Below are 24,141 nucleotides of genomic sequence, written 5' to 3' on the forward strand. Positions count from 1 at the left end.
TTGCCAGTTTCTTTTAAGGAAGATGTGTTTGACCACAGCCTGCTGCAAACAGTTACAGTTTGGATGCAGTCAGCAGAATCTCACTTTGATATGAAGAAAAATGGTCTAGGGACTTCCAACCACTCCAAAAGGCGGTCAAAAGATGATTAACTTGATGAAAATTAAGTTAAAAAAAACAAACACATTATGCTCCATAAACTAGTATATACATTTATTTTTTGACTTTTCTCCAATGTTATAATGCTTTTTTTCTTGAGAGACAGTGGATAGTTTTAAGCCTCTAAGAAATTAAAGCAAAAAAAATCAGAGGTTAAAAGGTTAATTCACGCTTTTATGAAACTGTTCACAATACTCTTGGGCCAGTGGTTGCCAACCTAGGGCCAGGACCCACACAAGAGGTCACAGAATAAGTCTTGGGAGTCCCGAGATGATTAACAGGAATGAAAAGCAGAAATTCTGCTGTATGAAGTTATGGTCATTACCTCTAATTTCCATGCAAATTACAGGATATTATTACTACCTCAGAACAAAAGACATTGTTCGATTAAGCCAAAACCATTTTCATGATCCTGGTCACAGCCAGAGGACTTCAAAAGTCTGACAAAGTAGACCAGGCTTTATTTTAAATGGTCGCAAGCGAAACCTCTAAGACAGTAATTTCCAACCTTTTTCAGCCTTTGAACTCTTAAATGAAACAAAGCCCATTTGTGACCCCTCTTCACATGATTTGCCTTAGTGTAGGGTTACGCTACTCACTTTTCTCGTCAAAGGTTGTTACTTGGTAGATTTTTTTGAGCCCTGAAAAGAGAAAAAAGATGAAAGTACCCACTCTTAGACAAAAGAAAAACACTTAATCCAAAGAATTCTGCACACTGTTCATCATTATTCAGAGATTTTACCTGATGGAGGTATATCAGGACCAAAATATTGTTGATAAAGTGAACACAAATGATCAACAAATGTGATTATTTTTTGGTTCAGTTCAGGGTTAGACTGTAAATAATCATTATTTACACTAATAATTACTACACCAGTTATTTTCTAGATAAATTGTTTGGTCAATAAACTCAGAAAATAGTAAGAGATACCCATCAAATACTGTCCTGTAATTAAAAGATACATGAGCACTGGTTAATAGTCATGTTCAAAAGTAAATTGTGATGTATGAGCATCCCTCCAATATGATCATTAGATTAGAATTATATCTGAGGAGCAAACAGGAACCATTATCACTGTTCGGCCCGACTCCACCTGCTTCCTCCTCCTCATTGCCTCAAAGTGAATCCAGAACTCGTCGATTTTCCACGGCCAATTCCACCACTGTTTCTGCGGCCCTTGGGCTCATTTACCACCAATTCTTCTTCCATCACCCAAACTGTTTTTGGTGGCCAAGATTGGGCCAATTCCACCTAGCACGACATTCCATTACAGCCACGAAATGAACAGAAGGTGACCTCTGCTCAGCTCCTGGCTCCTGTATCCGGTCAAGGTTTCCTCTCTCTTCCTCAGAAACAGATTTTCTTTTTTCTTTTTTATTACAGCCAGTTGTCTAATAGCTGTGGCTGCACAATCACCGCTCTCATAATGATATCAATCAGAGTGCTCCCCTTTGAAGTTGCAGGCTAATTTGGGCTTTAATGAACCTCATCTTGGTTTGATTTTGTCACCAGCTCCGTGATTGCATTGATCAGGTTAACCTGTATTGTAACTCAGCGGGGAGAACATGTCTTGATTTGCCTGTCAGACGTTCACGGACAGAAAATGTCCTTTGCAGCTTCAAAGTGGAGAAGCTGGATGAAACCGGCAAAAGGCTGGCAGTGACTGGGCAGAGCGCCAGCATAGTGGGGCTGAGAAGTGCTTTCTTTTTGTACCAAACAGTGTTTTGGCACCGTGAGTATCCTCACATTCTGCCCACGGAGCACGGACATGAAGTCTGGCATTTATTCAAGGTATTACACCGAGGAAAAGAAAGCTTTCTCATGCTTTTCCATTTCCCAAACTTTTGACCCCACTCTGCTTCTGTGGGTTTCTCAGGTGTGACGCTACATATGGTAAGCTGACAGTCGTAGGGAAAGATATGTTCAGATATTTTACACAAGTAAAAGTGCCACAATATAAGCAGATTCAATTAAGTCTTTCATTTGATTGAATTTTATTCAGGTATTGTTACTAAAATATACTTAAAATTAATGTTATTATGCAGAACAGCCCCTTCCAGAGTATTTTATAATTATATATGTACTGTATATTATTATTGGTTACCTATTTTTATCAGTGCATTAATGTGTCAGTATTTTGATGTTTCACTTGATCGAGTTGAAGCTAATTTTAACTCTCCATCAATCCATAATTCACAATATTTCAAATACCAATACAAATCTAGTCGTAGCAGAATAAACTCAACTGTAGGTTCACTTATTCATTTGTTGTAGAGTTTTCAACAGCATCTCACTGTCCTCATCAGCAGATGGAGTTTATTCACTTGTCATGGAAAATTTAAATGCTGATGAAGACCGTGAGATGTGATTGAAAGCTTTGGGATAAATCATACGAGAGTTCTGCTTGTACAGTATGTAAATTGTAGATGTAATATAAATGAGCGGTGTAAAAGTATAATATTGTCCTGTGAATATGCACAGTTGAATTATGAAGCATCATATTGAAATATTGAAGTAATGTTCAAGCACATCAAAACTGTACTGCAATTACTTTGACATTGTTTGTGTCTTTGTTCAAAAGTGATTTAAATAAAGATATACAAAAAACGTACTGCACCGTTAAACACTTCAAACTGAACATTGTCTTTCAAGATTGAGAAAGAAAAATGAGTAAAGAAAACTAAGACAGTGTGAAAAGGGGAAAGGGGGTTTCTTTTTTATATAATCATTCTGTAATTGTGAGGTATTGCACTCAGGTACAGTTGCTGCCACTCTGCCTCTTTAATTGCCATCCACAGGTGAACACAGCTTCTCCTCTCTACACACTCGGCTGAATTCAAACATCTAATGGCCTCTCCAATTTTTTTTATACTCTGGCTTTTTTTAAGTTTGAGGCTTGCAGTTAGATTATTTTTGTGTCGGTCTGCTAATTGGAATATCTGAGGCAACAGAAAAGTCCTACTGTGAGGGAAACATAAAGAGAGAAAGAGAAGTGACACAGACCTGTGGTGAGACACTTCACAGCTGCTAAGCAGGAAGCTGCCCTCACAATGCAGGAAGCTGCCCTCACGTCTGCCACCTCAGACTTGGTGCACACAGGAGCTGCTAACAGGTAGTACTTCACTAATTTAGTTAATCCAGTTATAAAAAATACTATGGGAGTTGCCAGGAGTCGTAGCTTCACCTTATTCACTTACACCAAATCTGCAGCCTACACACCTCCAGCAGAAGTTCACTTGTAGGAGGGAAGAGTTTTGAGATAATTTTAGGTTTCTACAAATGTCAGGAGCCATTTTTAAATGTCAGGGTGAGTGTGATGCTCTCAATAAAAGGGATTTTTAAAATTTAAATAGTTAATATACACAAAAGTCCATGTCGGTTTACCTTTAAAAAGAAAACAAAAATACATTTACGACCACCACATTAATATTGTTCAGGTTGCACATGTTATGCTCTGCTATGCTCTTGTATGTCAGAAGGTGGTTGTATTTAGCTGTGATTCCTCTGGGTGGGGGGGGGGGGGGGGTAGTTTTAGGGGTCAGGTGCCGTTCCAACTCATAAAGCAAACTGCTGTTGAAAAAATATTACAGCATTCACTCACTGGTTAGTGAGGATGAGAGTCTCTCAAAATCATCATGGAACAACTAACTAATGTTCCCTCAGAGTATAATGATGTTATGTTGTCACAGCTTGCTAAATGATATTAAAAACAGGTAGTAAATCACCTGCTACTTATACCTTAATGTGCTGGCTCTGTACTGGGTTTTTTTCCTTAGCTTGGTTAGCCAAAACAGTATTTATGCAAATGCTGATAGAAATGGAAACAAGCTGCTGAAACGGGAAGACAGATTATTTGCCTCAATTAGACCACACACAATAATTTATGTTGTTTTATTCTGGCTTCATATCGGCTAAAATGACATGTAAATAAACAGGCCTGTAAACACAATGAACAATATTGATCAGTAAAAATAACAAGATCATGTCCACCTATCATAGAATAAGCTGATAACGTTGTTATGATGGCAGAACTAGCTGCCAACTACCACAGCTCTTGCTTTCTCTCTCTCACACATACTCCTACAAAGACAGGTGAGCTCTTCTCACATGTTTGAAATAAGTTGTAGCCATGCCAGGTGCTGCTGAAAAGCAAGAAAAAAGAAAATGTTAAGTCTCTTGTGTGGATGTTACTGTGGCAGGAGTGACAGCATGCCTTCCCAGGAGACACCTTGGCTCTGCTATTGTCACCACTGTGGACACAGCGAGCCTTCTGAAATTAATACAAGCTGACCAGCAGTGTGCTCTCACAGCCATGATGGGGACAGCAGGCTTATTCAGGGTGACAGAACCTGTGACTTGTCCCAACTAAGCCTGTGTTTCCTGACTGGACTGGGACATTACAAATGCCACTCTGCATGAAGCGCTCTCTTGATTACTGCTGACTTTGCCTTAGATAAGTTAAATAACCACGCCAAGGTGACTTTCACAAATCACCCACTTGCTCACATAAGTCACCCGCTTTCTTTCCAGATAATAGAAGCACATCTGTCCTTGAATGGCAACTTTACATCTTTTACTCTTACAGTTTAAAGCATGAGTGCAGCTTCACCAGCCCAGATCCACACTCTTTTGTACAGGATTTGCTCCGTTGTTGGAGAACAGCAAATAATTGTTAATGTAGCGCCGTGTTAAGCTGATTGTTTTCCACGCATCAACAAATTACATTTACAACATCTGACTCCCAACTCAGGGCCAACCACTGATTCACATAACAGCACTGGCAGTCAGATGTGACAAAACCTGCCAAAGCACACGCTAGCAAACAGTCACAGGCGCACACACTTGTGGGAACTAAAACCAGACCCTTTTTGCAGCTCAGTGTTATTCTGCCGGTCTCATCGATTGAGGACTCCTGACTCGATCAACAGCTGTATCTCAGTCAAGTAGTGAGCTGATGGCCGCCTGGTGTTTTTCTGACTCTATGTTGCCTGTTAAGGTCAGACCCCATCACAGTCCCTCTTTATGTGCACATTTCTACACTGAGCAGAGTAACCGTAATGTTCCTCACAGACGGAGGGCTGCCCGTGAATAGGAGCATGCTGGTGGGTGGTGTTAGTCAGTTAGCTTTGAGGTCATGGCCTCTCAGTGCCAGTCACAGTGGCTGCAGTTTTTCAGTTTTTCAACAAGCTCAGAAAAGGCATAAATGTATATTTTATCTTATCAGGCGGACAAATATGTTCTTTTCCTGGGAGGATATTGAATGCATCTCATTCAAATCTGGCTCGTGTCCAGCCACACATCCCCCGACTGTTTGTGTCCCTCTCTCCTCTCCGTTTCTGATCAAACCTTGAAGCAGATGCATAAAACTGTAGTAGATTCATGATTAAGACCATGTTTACACACAAAGGCATAAATATGCATATGCAGTCTTTTCATAAGATTTGCAAAGCTGTGCGTACACATGGTTCAGTTTTATAAATCGCAGTGTTTGAGGAAGTGGAAGCACATGCATGAGCGTCATTTTAAACAGATGTAGACGCGCCATAAATACACAGCAAGTGAAGGTGTAATTTTACTGATTGTGCTATCAGTAAAATCTCCAACAATATCAGAGCAGCCGCCATGACACATGACTGACTACTTATAGTGTGTGTCATCACTTGTACCTGTAAACCAACATTATTCAACGTCTTAAAGATAATCTGATTTACTTCATGTGAAAACAGGCTTCACATAATAATACAATTAAAGGATGATTCCAGTTTATTTATTTATTTCCCATAAATGTATCATTGTGGCTCTATGGCTCATGCTAACTTTGCACTTTCCAATTCATAGTTTGGGGAAATGAGTACTTCTGCAAAAAAATGTATGTTGGAGCAAACTACATAAGCTTCCTACAGCTTTCTAAATATATATATATATATTCATCCCCACTTCACCATATCAGTCACAACTGGCTTTACAAATCCATGTCTAAAATATGCAGGAGTGAAAAAAATAACAGTTAAGGTGAGGAAATGGCTTATGAGTCTTTTGGATTTGTGGGGAGGGGAGGATTTGTGTTTAACATAATTAATATATCCACCTCCTATCTCCGTTTCCGCGTCTTTTCTTTCCTTACCTTCCTCCGTCCTTTCCTCACACTCCATCTCTCCTCCTGCCCTTCGTCTACTTTGGCGCTTTGTGAGCAGTAACATTTAATTAGCATCAAAAGGCCAAGGTCCATGCAATATCTATGAGCTGTGACATTTGTGGCAAGACAGGGATCCCTCAGATGACCCAGGGGCCTCGCACACTAAGGGATATGGGGAATATCAGACACCATTACTCACCATCTTGTTAGAATATTCAGCCCAGCATCTTCAGCCCAGAGATATTCCAGTTCTTATGATAGGTCAAAACTCCAAGCACCCCTCTTACGAAGAAGAGTGTCAGAGTGATTCATGTTTATTTATGTTGTTGGTCATGCCTGTAGCTGTCTTTTTCAGCTGGTGCAATGCAATTATCTTCTGGTTATTGGTCTCACTACAATTTTCATATCCCTGTTCATGTTTCTTGGTAGGTCTAAAATGTGAATTCCTATGCACCACTAGTTACATTTCTACAAAAATCAACAATACCTCGAGGAAAAGTTGGACCAAACCATATAAAGCATGTTCCAGGAGAAATAGCCAAGGGCCAGTGACCACAGCAAGTGTTAATCTCAGGTGGAAAAGCTACATGCCCGATGCCCTCAAGCTTGGCTCTCCTCTGGCATTGCCTCAGTGGGCACATAGTCAATACTACACCATTCTTACCAGGTCTGTCCATTTTGCCCCTTGCTATTTTCTGATATGGTCAGTTGTTCAGCCACTACATGTCCAAACTTTAACCAATTTTACACAAGCATAATTTAAGAAATGATGATTAATTTTGCACAACTTTTGGGAATTTCTGTGTGGATAAAAGGAAACTGGAATGTGGATTATGCATGCAGCTCATCATAGTATTTTAATTATGAAATTTAATCCAGTTTCTATTTTTCTGATATGACTGACCTCCTTTCTACTGGGCTCAGACGAGCTCCACTGTATTTATTTGTTTTTCTCACTCCCATTGCCTGAACACTGCACCTGGGTCTTTTGGCAGGAGCAAAGCAAATCTGTTCAGCTTCCCTAACATTATTTTGCCTTCGAATTGATGAAGCATGTCCAACCCCAAAACAACAATCCTCTTTTATAGTCGAGCTGTGTGTCTGAACATGAGTATGGAACTGTGCTGATGTGTGCCAGCACGGAGACAGAGGAGTGGCAGCAGGATGGATGCCACCCCCCGGTGAGAAAATGAGTGGAATCACTGCATTTTCCACCCAGCTGACACCCAAGACAGATGGAGCTAGTGAACACTGCAGCGCAGCCCCAGCCGAAACCATGGCAACAGCGTGTACGCGGCAACAGGAAGCCTGCCAGGCCAATCCGAGAGGAGAACACATTGCCATCTAAGTAGGTCCCTGAGGTAGACTCAGAGAAGATGATAGCCTAACGGATGGAGGTTGGTGCTGACAGAATCAAGAGGATCCATCATAATGCCTGCGAAAGATCGAGAGGAGTGCAACACCATATGCCTTCTAACCTATGGGGATGATCTGATAGAGGCTGCAACAGCTAACGTCTTAGATCACAGGCAAAATAGCATGTCATCAGCAGTGCCTCTGTAGTGCTGTTAAACAGAAGCTGTCTGAAGCTTTAAGGCATGTCTATGGTTGATGTTTTTTTAGAGCATTTACACAGGCAGCTGTGTGAGGGGCTGCCTCTCTAATATCTCAATTCACCTTATTTTCTCTTCTGTTATTGTATTGCTGTGCTGTTGCCCGCAGGGGATTTGTCATTTCACTTTGTTCCTCAGAGCAGAAGATCAGCTGCACAACGGCAACCTCACAACCGATTGATTCAGTGTCTTACTCAAAGACACTTGTGTATGCTTGACCTCAGGCCCTGGAACTGAAAGTCTAAGTTTTCCCACTCAGTGATTTTGGAGTGATTTTGAATAATTTACTAAAAGATTTCTCAATCTGGATATTGTACACTCTAGGAGAAATTGTATTTTCTCTGCTGTGGTGAAAATGTGACCCAGCATTATCATGCATCTACCTCGGATGAAAAGGCACACAGTATAATGTGATGGACTGCGGTAGATATCATAAAGCATGTTTCATTTCCACATGCAGTCAACAAAAAATGAAATGCAACTGCAACACACTGAGGACAGTATATGTCTAAATTTCTCTTCCGATTTGAATGGATTTTGAGTTTATAGAAAAAACAGCTGAGGCTGAGCTTGACCCCTTCACGACCCCTTTCTTCAGATCTCATATCAGTCAAGTCTGCCACGTTTACTGAGCATCCTCCCTTGTCTGGAGGAGTGAAAGACGAGCTAATATATACTCACTCCCTCCACCAACACAGTCAACTATCCTCTCTGTATTTCCAGATGACCTCAGCAGATTTGTTAACACTCCAACTCAGATTAAACAGATGTACAGTATAATTGTAGATATTACCATCTCAAACTGTTTCTACTGAGGTATAGCCTTCAAATCTTGGCCGCATCCCAATTTTTAATCATGCACAATCCAGTTTGACCTTGCACAATACGTCAATATTAATCTTTTTTTTTTCCTTCTCTTTTAAATGTATGCCATCACAGCTTTCTGATGAAATGTCTATCCTTCATTATAAGAAGTGAGCTGCTGCCTTCACTCTCACTCTTTTCTTTCTTTCTTCTTTTTTTTTTTAAAGAACTTGTGAAATCGAGTTTCTGGAGTGTTTTAGTCGTTTCAATTTTCCAGGAATTGCAGTGAAATTTTGTGGGTCTGAATGGCGGTTATCTACGCTATGCAGCCTGTGCACTGTGTTAAGCTGAATTGCCTTTTCTTTACAGACTCTATGGGGGCTGGGTGATTATGTAGGCTTTTATTTTTTGGTTAAAGAGGATAGATTACACAGAGTTTTTGTCACTCAGGGCGGCAACTTTCCTCCAAAAGACATCACACTTCAGAGGCACAGTTGAATTAAATGACTGCATGTGCGGCTTGGGCTGACATGCGTGACGGCGAGTCCTTGGCTTCCCAAGTGCGAGTTCTGCTTACACCGCCGCACCTCTCACCATCTCCCTATTCGCTGTCAGCCGCTGACAACTCCATAGACTCCTGCAGAAGAGCCAGTGAAGGATTTGTGCTATAAACATTGATCTCAAAGAGCATGTTGTATGGCATCTTAATTTACAGTAGAGACATACACATAAAGAGGAATAAACACATTCTAAGGCAAACATCTGTCTCTCTCTGGCTTCCACACACACACACACACACTTACACACACACTGGCTCCCCAAAATGCATGGCATCACAGTGGCCGTATCCCTCACTGAGCCGAGTCTTTGATGAGGCTTGCTTTGAAGCCAGACTCTGCCATCAGGAGCTTTTAAAGAAGCCCCACTTCTCTCTCTTCCACTCCACAAACAACTGGCTCACATTGTCAGCTGAACCACAGAACTGCGCTAGGCCACACAGATAACCCAAATCTGATCTTCCTCATCTCGCTTGGTTCCTTGCATCCCAAAGATTCAGACAAACCACCCCCAGTTCTCTCTCTCTCTCTCTCTCTCTCTCTCTCTCTCTCTCTCTCTCTCTCTCTCTCTCTCTCTCTCTCTCTCTCTCTCTCTCTCTCTCTCTCTCTCTCTCTCTCTCTCTTTCTCCTCCCCCTCTCTCCCTTACAGAGGCTGTGACTGCTTTATCTTCTCGACTTTATCCTCACCCCCTCATCGCATTGTGTTCCCCCAATCTCATTACCACTCTCTTGCTATCCGCTGGCTCTTGTCCCGCGGATTATGTTTATCTCTTTAAGGGAATAAACAACAAGTATTTGCTGTATGTTTATTGTCCAGCCCTTAGAGATATCTTGGAGGAGGAGGTGTGGACCTTTTTGTACAGTGTGGAACAAGAGATGAATACCTCCATTATAGCTCGAAAACCATACCTTTTATGCACCCTTTTGTTTGCACCTTGGCAAACATTTTTGCTCCAGTACTGAAGCACTTTAAGATGCTGGTTGGTCCATTTTTGATCCAAATAAAGCAACATATTTTATACCTGAATTTTCAAGAAATTTGCAGTAGATTTTCCAAGTCCTCAAAGCACACTTCTTAATATATTTGCTGACCCTTTACCTCTCCTCTGGCTCTAACATCAGGACAAAATACCCATGACCATTAATGTGCCCCAAAGAACAAACATTTCCATTTTGGACACTAGATGAGCTTTCTTCTTGTATCACCATCATCAAAAATGTCAGTTTTCTGTAGCCAGAAATTTGCTGAGAACTGTCTTGATCTCGTCACATCAGCACCTCCTTAAGGACAAACTTTGCTTTCATCTGTATGACTACGACTTTGTTTCGTCAAACACTTCTATTGATGACTGTAATGAACATTAAAGCGCCTGGTTGAAGCGAGCAGAGCTTTCAAGTCTCAGCTTTGTATCAGAATCTGTTGCTGATTGCAAGTTGCTGACAGGATATAAAGAAAGGATATGAAAACTTTAATCCATCACCCACACAGACTTACGATGTCTTATCCATTTGCATGTAAGTGACAGACAGTCTGAGACAGTGTTTCTCTTACAGTTTAATAAGATTTCCTGCAGTTTCTTGCAGTATTGTGTGGCGGTTCCCACACAGCAAAGTACCTGTTAGTTGTTCTGCCTGGCTGAGAGGGCCAGAAGGTGCCTGTAGTCGTCCAACACCAGACCAGGGAGACTCTGTCATGGCCCTAATGAGACATCCTCTCCAAGCACTGCTCCTCTCTGCACCCCACCGGCCCCCACTTCCTCCTGCTCTTCTTCCCCAGTAATGACAGGAGAGAGGCTATGGCACTGGGCAAATTGTAGCTTGAATTATTGATGGGTCACTGGGTCTGTCTGATCTGTTGCTACGGAGAGAGCTGATGGTGCATGACATCCGACAGTGCGTAAGCAGGTGAAAGAGTGTTGCTATGTGACGGGAGGGATCTTTTACGTTGTTTCCTGTGTGTGGCACAGATGTAGCCGATGAGGTCCAGTGTGCCAACATTATAATCTCTCAAGGTGTGAAGAATGTGGCACATGGAGCTCAGTGATCACTTCAGAAATATATCGTGTGTTTCTTATAACAGAGTCCTGATGTGTTTTTCAAAACAGTGGAGCATGGGTGGGATTAATTCTTCCCATGTGGACACCCCTCACCCTCCATCATTTCATACAGGCATTGCAATAGCACTGCACACAACAATCAGCTTTAGATGAAAACAGCCCCATCTGATTTTCCAAAGAAAAACTGAAGCATACAGTGCCACTTGGTGGCTACCCTGTAATATGGAAAGATTTTATTATTGGAGCTGAAACATCCCAATAATGACCAGTTACATTTACAGCAGTCAATCAACCACATCTTCACAAACCATCCCTAATCCTGTGCAACAGGAAATGTTGTTTTCCTTATCCTGGTACTCACACACAAAGGGGAGAGATAATGGTGTGCTTTCATAGCTGTAGTAATTAGGCTTTGGGCAACATCAAGAGCTGAGGCACAGGCAGAGAGCGTATGTATGGACCATAATTGCATCACTGAATTGGAATATATAACAGCAACTGTGACTGTTTTATTATACAGGAGCAGCAGTCAGCAAACTGTGAATCATTTGTATCAACCCAGTTTAGTGGGTCAAAGGGAGGGGTGGAAAAAGGTGGGTAGTTCATGTACTTGAGTGAAGAACATTTAAGCTGATGAACATTGCTTAACAATATAGCCGTAATGTGGACTAATTTAGTGCTGCTTCTTTCCAGCGGGGGCTTGATTGAACAGCCACCACTTGTTTGTTTTCCAATTTGGGCTTTGGTGGGCACTTCCATTTTACCGCTGCGTTTGTTTTCGGAGAAGTCCTCATGTCTAATTTATTGGATCTGCTTTAGCGTGTTCGCCTACTCGCTCTCAGGCGATGCTATGCTGCATAAATTATGCATAGTACTTTTCGTTTCCAACATCAGGGGCGAGCGGCTGATGTGGGACTGCACGCTTTCGAGTTAGCAGACAGCGTTCAAGACATCTATGTCACACTGCCAGCTCCGCCGAGTGAGACACTGAAACGTGTTGCAGGCACTAAAAATAAAACTGAAATTCACGATGAAATTACAGACATGAATGGAGTCAAATGTAGGTTTTTAAAATCAGCAATTATTTGTTTGGTTATGATAAATAAGCGCAGAGGGTCTTAGAATAGACACTTTACAGGCTTTCTGCGATCTTGTTAACACTACTCAATGCAACTGACATCTGTCTCTAAATATTCAAAGCAGGGAGGACAAAGCTTGCTCAAAGGCTCACAGCGGTGATGGTACTGAGATTCATACTTGTTGAACCGTAGATGAGTGACGGCGCAGCGACCTGTGGGCTCTTCTGCTTCACAGTCAGCTGGCAGCAGCATCTTGTGAAATGAAGAACGAAATCAATGTGCAAGAAAGGGTCTCCTCCTGTCAGTCTTGTCTGACGTCTGCAGCTTGAAAAGGTAGAAAAATTGGGGATATGTATTGAATATTATATTAAATATTCTATTGTGATATCCCTTTCAATCAGTGTTGACTGCATTAGGCGTATGAGATACCTGCATCTGTTTCTTTGTGAATATTCCTGCGTTCCCTTGGAGAACCCACGAAGATAAAGAGAAAAGAAAGGGATTCTAAAAATGATCAATGCCGCTGGGAGAGAAACTAAACACACAGAATTTACTTTTTGTTTCAGTCAACTCGCACTCACCAAATGAGTGTCTTATTAGGGCCTTGGCTGAATTAGACCTCGGATATCTTTGTGTGTGTGTGTGTGTGTGTGTGTGTGTGTGTGTGTGTGTGTGTGTGTGTGTGTGTGTGTGTGTGTGTGTGTGTGTGTGTGTGTGTGTGTGTGTGTGTGTGTGTGTGTTGTGTGTGTGTGTGTTTAACCATTGAAATGTATTTATAGAAATAATAACAAATGGACAAATCCTACAGAGACACAAAAGGACGTTCCACTGTTTGGATTTTGTGAATGGACAATCTCCTTTAATATATTTATTTATTGTATAAACTGTTCATGTATTACTAGAGCCTTTCTATAAATGGTCGATTCTATAATCAAAGTAGATAGTAATCAGTCATTTTAAACTTTTCCTTCACTTGAGCGCCAGTTATTAATCACATATCCATCACTATAGATGTAGAGGTATGGAAAAAATTCTGACTTAATGTGACGAAATCAAAATGGATCTTCAACCTCGCTCAATATATCATCAACATCTTAAATAATGGAAGAGTCCTATTCAGACCACCTTTAAGACATTATGTTAACTTAAAGGCACTTGTTTGATATGCTTGTGAATTCATTATTTGACTAATATTTGTGAAAGAGTTGTAGGATTTGTGTCTAAAGGAAGGGGGGATGAGATGAGCAAAGAGAGGAGAATGAAATGGTGTTATATATTTATGATTAAAGACTTCAGATTTAACTTTTTTTTTAGCATTTCTCATCTTTGACTGTAATGGAAACTGATGCATGAATACTTGTAAACATGATTCAAACGTTACTATATTTATATTTGAACGATTAGTTAAATGATTGAATAGTCAATTAACAGAAGATTACATTAATTTGCAGTTTATTTGATAATCCAGTAGTCTTTAAATTGATTTGAGTTTATAGTTCAATCAATAAATCCAAAAAGTTATTGGCAGATTAATCAGCAATGAAATTATTGTTATTTGAAACCCAACATTAAAACACAATGCAGCATACAAAAGACTACAGCTGTGAGGCGTAGTTCACCCACAGAGTGATGACTCTGAATGAAACAGTATGCCAGTAGAGACAGTGAGTTGTTTTTGTGATTTTTGAGGACAGAGTTACTCAACAAACTGCACCAAAAATTACTCTTCTGACCAGCAGCTCTTAAGTGTCCCACAGCCCAGACTCAAAACAAAAGGGAGACTGTGCTTTTACTGTTATAGCTCCAACATGATGGACTCGCCTGCTCCCCACTGTCAGGTCAGCTGAATCTGTCCCACACTTTAAAAAAAAAAAAAAAAACCAGTACAGGCTAGTACAGGTTTTTCTTAAATAAGATTATTGCTCTTCTATTAGTTTTAGTTGTCTTTCAATCTTGTTTTGTTTGTTTATATTGTCTTTTTACTGTTGAATGTCTGTTTCCATTTGTTCATCACTCGCTGTTTTCATGCTGTATTACGCATTTTTATCAGCTGTGAAGCACTTTGGGACTGCTGTTTTGAAAAGCGCCACATAAATAAACTTTACTCTCTTACTTACTGGAGTTGACAGGCTCTGCTGCCTTTTAGCTGCTTTATAGATTTGGTTCATCCTCCAACATTAAGGACAAAGAGAAAAGATGATGAGAAATTACTGAGGACTTGCATGTTGGTGTGAGATAGCGACAGAGGCTCAAGAGGTTAGTTTACAGATTGGAGTTCATAGGCTGTCAAATAGGTATTATTTATCTGTGGTCTTTTTTTTTTTCTCCGCCAGGCGACATCAGAAGACTCTTAAAATGTCACCGAGAGACTTTTCAGATTAGTTCGTTATTCTTGGAGCACAGGAACTTAAAGCGACTTCAAACAAGCTCCTCTCACAGAGGCAACTGGTTGCATGAAAATAACTGCGTCTGTGCTGGACTTGTATCAAATAAACATTATGCATGAAATCTGCAAGCGCTTTGGTCTCAGAACCAGAGGACAGAATCAAGGAAACCACAAGTCCTCTGAAGTGGAGATGAAATTTGCCTTCAAACTTCAGATATGATTTCCATGGCACTGCTGCTTATCACCCGCTTTCTCATCTTCAGCAGATCAGGTTTTCTGCCAGCTTTGTCTCCGACATCTCAGTAATGTGAATAAAGACGAGGTGATAGCAGCTGTGAAGAGCCAGAGCTTTGTTCTCACAATAAAAAAACCTACATTTTTTACTCAGAATCTGCGACACTGTGATTGACTGTTTCACGCAGCTGATGAAGCTCTTTACTCGCTGCTAAAAACACATCAGCAACCAGTCACACAGTTAAGTCATTTTATTGCCACATTATATATTCGAGATATTCGTCACCTGTCAAATAAGACCTGAGAATGTGTCCTAAACATGAAGAAGAAAGGAGGAATTGGTGAGCAACCCGCCTCATGATTGTAAGTAGATATTCAAGCAAAGCGTGAAGAAGAACAGTCACATAACACCTTTTAGATGATTAAGAAATTGAGCTGTAATTCATGACAGGATGAGGCTGCTGATATTCCTCTTTTTTTTCTATTGTTACAAATGCATAAAATGTAGACACAAACACTACAGTTAACAGCCAACCTCTTATTCACAGGGTTTTTTAAGTGTTTTCTGTCATCAGAGTCAAACAACAGTTGCATCATATTGTTCTCTGCTCACGCTTGTTAAGTTTAATAAATCCAAGTCGTGAAGCACTTTCATCATATTTCATCTCATAGCATTATTTCATGACAGCAGCGGTTTGATAATATCGTTGATATTTTTGGCCGCAATTAGTACAGAGTGAATATTTGATTGGTCACATCTATAGTAACTCTAAAAACTAACTTTTAGGGAACAGTTAAGCATTTTTTACACATTTGAATATATATTTGTGATAGATTTTCTTTAAGATTTAAGTCCTTTACTTAGAATGATGTTTAAAAAAAGTCAGAAGTATTTGAGAGATGGATGGACAAACATCATTGATTTCGGTCTCTTCAAAGGATTTGTATGATAATTGAGCTTATTCTTTTACTGTTTTAACTTTTGTGCATTTTATTATTATAATAATTATTATTATTTTATTCATCACGTACTATTCATCACAAGCACTTTGAGAAATACAGATTATTACCAGAACTAATCTTACAATATCTTACAGTGAAAATTGGACGTAAAGGAGACCTTAAAATGTGAACACATAGCTGGGATGGAAGAGTTTTCTCATGTCCCTTGTTCCCCGAGGCTGAGACTGAGAGGTTTTTCTGGTAAACAGAAGTGGCAGACTAAGAAAAGTTTCTCAAAGTGTCTCTCCGCTGGGCTCTGACGATGTTTACTGTAGGAGAGATGACTGCCTGCCTCGTGCGTGTCTTCAGCAGTTAAGAGCTGATAGAAAAGCCATTTGTGTCCAGCCTCTATCCGCCACCCTACAGGGAATTCTGACTGAAAAGAGAAGAAAGCGACCTGTCGGCTGTCACATCTGATCAATGCTGCCGTTCACTGAGTTCCTCTATACCGCCATTTTATCAGAAAGGCAGAGGAGATAAATAAATAAAAGTCGTGAACATCTTGAAGGATGCTGATAGTGCTGCCTTATTGGATGGGGTGCAAACACAGTGTGACCACAGCAGCACTTCAGTAATGAAGCTCATGTGCTGGATGAGGCTTACAGTGTGGTACAAGGGACCTGGAGCGTGTCAGCAAAGACAGATTTATGAACACAGCCTTTAATTTAGCTTGTGTGCCACCTACAGTAAATCACAGAGCAGATGCCAGCCAAAGGGGTTTCACTATAATTAATCAAGTAATTTATAAACAAGCAAACTAGAATGAATGACTGCGGTATAATCAGCTACTCTCGCTTCTCGTCTGTCTGTTACTTAATCTCGACCCGTGTATTTAGGAGCTGCGCGTTGAGGGAGTGCTGTGGATGTGTGTGTGTGTGTGTGATCCCTTTAAATGTGCATGATGAAGATGAACAAAGGTATATTTCAATAGTGAAATTCAAGATGATGTAAGAACATTACACAAATGAGAGCAAGCTTGTGTGTGTGTGTTCATGTTGTACTTGTGTTTGTCTGCTTTGTGTGTGTGTGTGTGTGTGTGTGTGTGTGTGTGTGTGTGTGTGTGTGTGTGTGTGTGTGTGTGTGTGTGTGTGTGTGTGTGTGTGTGTGTGTGTGTGTGTGTGTGTGTGTGTGTGTGTGTGTGTGTGTGATGGGCCTGTGGGCTTCTGGTTTGCTTGGGGAGTACTTGACAGTTTTTGATGTCTTCATTATCTTGGCAGTATGGAGGTTCAGGACTCTAAATATGAACTGTTTGAATGTAATGCAGGATCTCGTCCAACTTTTGCTTTTTTGTTTCTTTTTTTTTGAATGTCGGCCATCTTGTGACAGAGTCTGTAGGAATATCTTATTTAACAGCCTGCATTAAATCTCATTTGCCTCGTTTGCAACATTAAAAAAATAAGAGTCTCTTGCTATTTGGAAATGTCTTCAATTAAATAGTGAGTCTGTACATTTATTCAAGCATCGACACATTCATTTATGTCCTTTCTGACTGTTTGTAATCCTCGTTCTTGTCAGTGACTGTCTGTGGTTCAGAGTGTCTGTAAAGCTGTAAAGACCCCATGGGGGTCACTCCAATAACAGACATGAGTGTTGCAAAGGCTCATGGGTAGATTATAGGATGCTGCAGCTACTGGCAGTAAAACTGGCACATTGAGCACAGAAGTGGGTGTATATAATGTCTAAATAGTATCAATATACTGCAATTAAGGTTTTGTAAAGTGCATGCGTACACTTGGTGAGTTATTTCTATCTATTAGACTTTAATTTATTTGCTCCATTTCTCTTCATCTTCCTCCGTTTTTCTGCAGAGTCACTATTCTAAAAACTATCCATTTCTGACTGCACTTTTTCTTTGTCTAGACTTTGTTTTCCCTCCATGTCTTTCTCTCCTCAATCATTTTCTCTGCGCTCTCTTGTCTCCAAGGCTTTCTGTCTCCTGAATGAATCTCCCCTTTCCCTCTCGCCTCTGCTCTGCCACTTCGACCCTTTTTGTCTCTCCAGACGAATCTCTCTTTGCCAGGATTTAAATACCTTACTCCATTTTCCTCATTTATTTATTTTTTTTAAATATTTTTTTAAAGCATTGTTCCCACTGGCTAATGGAGATTTGGTAACTGATAATCCAGCTCATAAAATGAAACATTAACTTTGCCTTAGCCTCGGCCTCAGAGAGTCTGGCCAGTGAAATCGCGGTTTTAAATGGACTGCTGTAGATTACATCGCAAGATTGCTTTTAATCCTGCTGGAGTCCTGTTGTACCAGGCCTTATGTTACACTTAATTAGCTTAAGAGGGAAAACTGGGGAGAAATGGGCGCAGGGCTTTTGATTCCCCCGTCTTCCAGTGTGATATTTTTAGGCAGCTTCTGAATTTATAATGTTTTTTTAATATATTTATTTGATTACCATTGAACTGTAACATATTCACACATCTTCTATGTGTAATGTTTGTGTACTTACCCGGTTTTATAAGTTGTCATCCTGTATTTTCTTTCCAGTTGTTCAAGAGTAAAGTGATGGAGCTTGGAGAGAAGCTGCTGCCTGCTTTCAACACGCCAACAGGAATCCCCCGAGGAGTCATCAACCTGGGAAGGTGAGTCTCAGCAGCAGCCTTCACCTCCAACTGTCCTCTGATAAAAGAAAATATCAAGTTATCAGGCTGGCTGGCATTAATCAGCACGACTTGTTCATCTGTGCAGCCGTAGCCAGAGGATGATTCAAAAAGCATGAGATGAGTTTAATGTGCAAGTTGTTAACAAATTGGAAAGATGCTAATCTTGTATTTAACCCTCCTCTAAGCCAGAGTTACAACAGTTGATTTCAACTTGCAGTTATTTTGATGCCTCGGGACAGTTTGGCACGTTGTCAAGAACTTTGAAAAAGGAAAGTGAGATTGTAAAAAATAAATATGAAAAATAGAGTTGGATTTTAGACAAATGGGTCCACATTTCTCTTTTATTGTCTATGGAGCAGCTGCAGGCTGAGCTTTATAATCACGATGACGTTTGGATAAGAATTAATCTGTGCCCATAAACACTATAAAATGACATAAATAATGTTTGCACTTTTAAATGAGTTTCAATCTGTTCCAAACCATTACCTTTCTAATCTAAAATCTTTATTGGCACACTTTTTGTTAAAACCATGGTCATGCAACACAAGTTTAAGCCTAATATTCAGGGCTAATTTATCCCTGAATTTAATTGTGTGTTTGGATTTGGGGACGGGGCATCTTTAAGCCGGACTGAGGATAAGAAATAAGCCTCCTGTGTTTTGATCCAACAATTTTACAGCAAGTCTAGAAATAAGAGTTGAAAAGCTTGCAGGGAGAAAAAAAGCTGACAAACTGATGTCTGCTGATAGCAGCACTGTGTCAGTGACTGTGACAGTCAAATTATCATCGCTAGCGTACAAACCCACAGCCTGACTTTACCTCTGCTCTACCTCGCCAACAATAGTAAGATGCATAAACAACAGGGAAAAAAACCCGGAAAAAGTGTGATGCTCAGCTGAGCTGTGTTAAAAAGTGTTCAGTGAGACTGGATCCAGAACACTTTACCCTCATACATCTTAAAATACCAGAAATTATTTAACCATATTTAACTGTCAGACTTATTTTTATATCTTTTTAAGATTTCCATGAATCTTTGTGGCCCGCAGACAGTATAACCTCCTCTTCCTTTAATTTCCTAATCTTATTTTAGAAGATACTCTCTGGCACCTCTGTCATCCACCTGCTACCAATTAACCCACCAGCCAAGCCGGACAGCTGCTGGCAGATTTAATTACCTTATTCTACAGTTAATTTCTGCTACATCACCAACATGGGTGCAGATGGGCAGGAGGAACCAGGCTGCACATGGTGTGGTCATGCGGGGTGAACACACAAACAAGCCTGTCCACTCTTTGCACACGCACACACTCGTCACTTCAGAGAGGAACATATGCAATCTGTAACACAACTCGCACAAGCAGTCGGTACTCTGCACACAAAGGAGATCAGACCTGCGGCTCTGACTAATGTGTAGGAAGAATTTTCTTACACGCTTGAAGTGATTTACTTTGGTTTCATGAATCCCCTCCTGTATATTTAGTCTTGTATGTCTTTGTCTGTATGTTTTAATGGAGACCTGCCAAGTAACTAAAGATGGCAACGTCTATGTAGGAGATCAGATCTCACCACACACAGGATTAGTTGTTCTTTATGTGTCCATGAGATAAGAGCATTTCTTTGGCAGGCAATGCTTTTTACATCTTCATTTGTCCTTCATCTTACCACCGCTCTAGGGGAAATTCATTATTTAAAGGGGTACATATCATGCTTTATGTGATTTTCTGTTATTTTTAAACTGTTATGATGTCGGATATCTCTGCTAAACATAGTCAAAGTTTCAAAACCTGATGTCAAGGCAAAAGTGCAGGCTTAAGTGAAATCCTACTACTGTAGTTTGTGTCGTGGGTGGTTGACGTGTCCTCCCGGGTGGCCAGAAGTCGACTGTGAGGCAGCTTCTGAGAGCTGGCCAATCAGAGCACAGTGGGTCAAATCAGGGAGGGCCTTAAAGAGACAGGAGCTAAAACAGCCTGTTTCAGACAGAGGCTGAACTAAGGGTCAGTATAATATAATAAAGTTTTTTGAACTGTAAATCATGCAAATATATTCCAGTAGAGCCCCAGATGAAAAATATATACCTGGAAATGTGCATCTATCTCATTTAAGTGGAATAAGTGTAAATAAACTCTTTACACTGTGTTTAACATTTAAGTTTAATATTGTATTCAATCCCTTGTAAATTTAAAGCTAAACAGACCCTTTTAAAATGCTGCAGGTGCTTCTGGTAGCGTTAAATAAATGTTGTAGTCATTCATAGAAAAAAAGATTTTTAATTACACACATTGAGAGGTCACACAGTTGTATTGATGTGCTCTGAGCCGACATCAAAGACTCACCCACCGCCAATTTCCTCAAAACATTATGTGTGACATGTGTTATTGATTTTTGCTTTTTTCATCATTTTCTTGTACACCTTATTCTATTCCTGATATCAGTGGATAGAGCATGAGGGTGTTTGTTAAAGGGGATGAAAAGATTAAGTGTTGTCGTCTATCGGGCAGGAGTGATACCCCCCCCTCCCCTTCTCCAAACACTAACACCTTGCACCTCTGCTTTGATTCTTACACTGATTGTTCTTAAAGGAGGCATCAGATGAGACTCAAGCTAGAGCTGGTAATGATGTAGACCCCCAAACCTTTAACGGGTGTATTCATCAGAGTGGCAAAGTCTTTCATCCACCCTCTGCCCTCACACACCAACACACTAACTTAATTCTCCCACCATCCTATCATCTTCTTACAAATTCAGTTCAATTCATTACTGGATGTCTGAACTTCTCCACCGTCTATAAGAGAATATGTAAAGTCATTCTTGTGGTACAGTGTGCATTAGTGCAGCATCTCTGAAACTACACATTTACCGAGAATTGGATTTGCGGTGATATTACCCAGGCTGATGAAATAAAACTGAAAGCTGTCATGTACTGCTGACCTTGTTCGCAGTTTCTAGGTAACATTTTGAAGTCGTCTTTACACAGAGAAACTTTTATTAAAATTGAAGTTTGTGAAACTGGACACACAGAATCACAACAGCAATAAACGTAATGGTCGATTATGGATGAAGTCATTTCATAGACGTGTGATGAGTTTATTTTTAGCAGACAGAAATTGAATTTGCTCGACATCATGTAATTAATGTTTATGAAATGTCACCTAACATCAGCTGCAGAGAATATAGCCAACTGTGATAGAGTAAAATAGCTGGATGGTTTCAGAGATGGTATACACTTTAATATTAAAGAATAGTTAAAGACACTTCCAGACACTTAACACTTACAAACCACATCATTATCAGGATTTGTTTTTCTGTTGGTTATGACACAGCCTGTATAGCTAACCTTGTTAATTTGTCATCATTTTGTCATTTATTAAGCAAATTTGCTTATTTTAGCCTCTCAAATGTGATGATTTAATGCTTTTCTGATTCATATATGATAGTAAACTGACTATCTTTGGGTTTTGGACTGTTTGTCATTGACATTCATTATTTCCTGCCATTAATAGATAAAACGATGAATTGGTGATGCGAATAATTGTTAATTGTAGCCCTAAATATTAACATTTGACTGGATGTTGCATGAAAATGGTTGCAGGAAGTTAAATCTGTTTTCAACTTGAAAAAAAAAACATTTAATGCTGACTAAAACCCACAAATGACAATAGCTAAATGTTCAAATAGATCCATTTATTTTTGACTGGGGTGTTAAATGCATTGTACAGACATACAGTAGATGGTAAGATGCTTTACTAAATGGAAATAAAATGTAGGTCTTTCTGTCATGATGCATTAAGCTGAAATTGAGAAGAAGTTCATCAGGCTCTCTGAAAGTGGATAACTTTTCTTTGACTTTGTTCAGCTGCAGCATGTTGAGACTGTGACGTACAAAGTAATATCAGAGGGAGAATCACTTCTAAAGCAGGCTGGTGAAGAAATGAAAGAACTATTACATTTGTTGGCTCGACTTTATAAGTACAGTAATACTGCTGCTGAGTACAGTCAGTTCATATGAGGCTGGAATTGCTCTTCAAACTTTTAAATTGCCAATAGTTATCCGGTTAGCAATTTAAAAGTTTAAAATTGCTAACAGGACAAAGTGCTTTATGAGGAAATCCCATCAACTGATTTTTTTTTATTTTCCATTTGTACTTGTATTGTTCTTTTTTCATTGATTACTTTTTTTACACTTTTAGAGTGTAAGCATACCAGTCATTATACTCCAATTCCAATTTATATCAGTCTATTAACTATATTGCTGATATTAAACTCTGCATAAACAGTGTAATGGATACTTAAATTACACTGAATGGATGAAATTCATCTACATACATTAAATATCTAGTCAATAGTTGGTAGAAATTGTGTCGCATTAATCTGAATTAAACTCTGTAAGCTGTATTTTTGAGTCATGTGTTTTTTGTTTTCTGCTCAGTAAACAAAGAGACGTGGGCAGCTTGAGTGGCTGTAAAAATCTGTTGTGCATTTTACACTTGAAAGCTGGAACTATGTACAGTTCATAAACAGTCACATTAAACACGGAAACACATAAAAGCTAACAACTGTTAAAAGTTCAGCTATGGCCAACATTTCTTGTCTTGTCGACAATCCACATGTTGTCTCAGGTTCTGTTTCCACCCACTTTTAAATGAATTAATACTGTATATTTCTGCTACTTGGTTTGTGTTTTGAGTTAGTTACACCTGCAAAGACACAGTGATTAAAACCTGCTCAGTATGTCTCCAGCCTATAAATGCCACCTTCATTTATTGTTCTAAATAAAAGTGTTATTACTCATATGTGTGTGTTTCAGCCCTGGTACTTAGTCTGCTGGTTTATCTCTGTTGTAGTGGCACCAGTTGGAGCTGGGGCTGGGCATCAGCCGGGAGCAGCATCCTGGCTGAGTTTGGGACCCTGCACCTTGAATTCGTCCATCTGTCCGAGCTCACCAACAATCCCATATACACAGAGAAGGTGGGATTTTGGATCTCATTTCCAGATTTGCTTTGCACAACAATTTACTCTCATTTATTCTGATGTTTTAAGATGCTCCTCAGCCTTGACGCAAGTTGAATTTATGAAACCATGGCGCTGCAGTAGCCTGATGATATTGTTTCATACTCTGTTTCTGCAGGTTATGAACATCAGGAAACTGCTGAACAAGATTGAAAAACCTCACGGCCTGTACCCCAACTTCCTCAGTCCAGTGAGCGGCAACTGGGTCCAACGTAAGTACTGCACCAGCTGTATACAGGGCCTTTATTCTTGTTTTACATTATGGGTACAGAAGCACAAGTTAATAAGCATTACTTGATAATAAGGGCGAAAAAAAGGTTTACATAAGACCTTGGTAACACATCCATCTTCGAGCTGTCTGGGAAGGTCATGCTTGTTACCCACCAGGCTCGTATTACATGTTTGTTTCCCCCAGTGTAGGTCACAATTACAAGACTCAGAGTTCATTGAATGTCATTTCACTTTTTTTTTTTTCTTTTCCCATTTCTGAATCTTT

At 39.9% G+C, this 24,141-nt stretch overlaps 1 protein-coding gene across 1 annotated transcript in view; it reads left to right on the forward strand.

The window, feature by feature from the left end:
- Positions 1 to 24,141, forward strand: part of LOC133982866 (mannosyl-oligosaccharide 1,2-alpha-mannosidase IA) — a 189,093-nt gene that overhangs the window by 150,771 nt on the left and 14,181 nt on the right. The window contains 3 exon segments of the mRNA XM_062421719.1: positions 18,523 to 18,617; positions 23,480 to 23,603; positions 23,764 to 23,857. Coding sequence (XP_062277703.1) covers positions 18,523 to 18,617; positions 23,480 to 23,603; positions 23,764 to 23,857 — 313 coding nt within the window.

This window comes from Scomber scombrus, chromosome 7 (assembly GCF_963691925.1).
Source record: "Scomber scombrus chromosome 7, fScoSco1.1, whole genome shotgun sequence".
In the NCBI taxonomy this organism is placed as follows: Eukaryota; Metazoa; Chordata; class Actinopteri; order Scombriformes; family Scombridae; genus Scomber; species Scomber scombrus.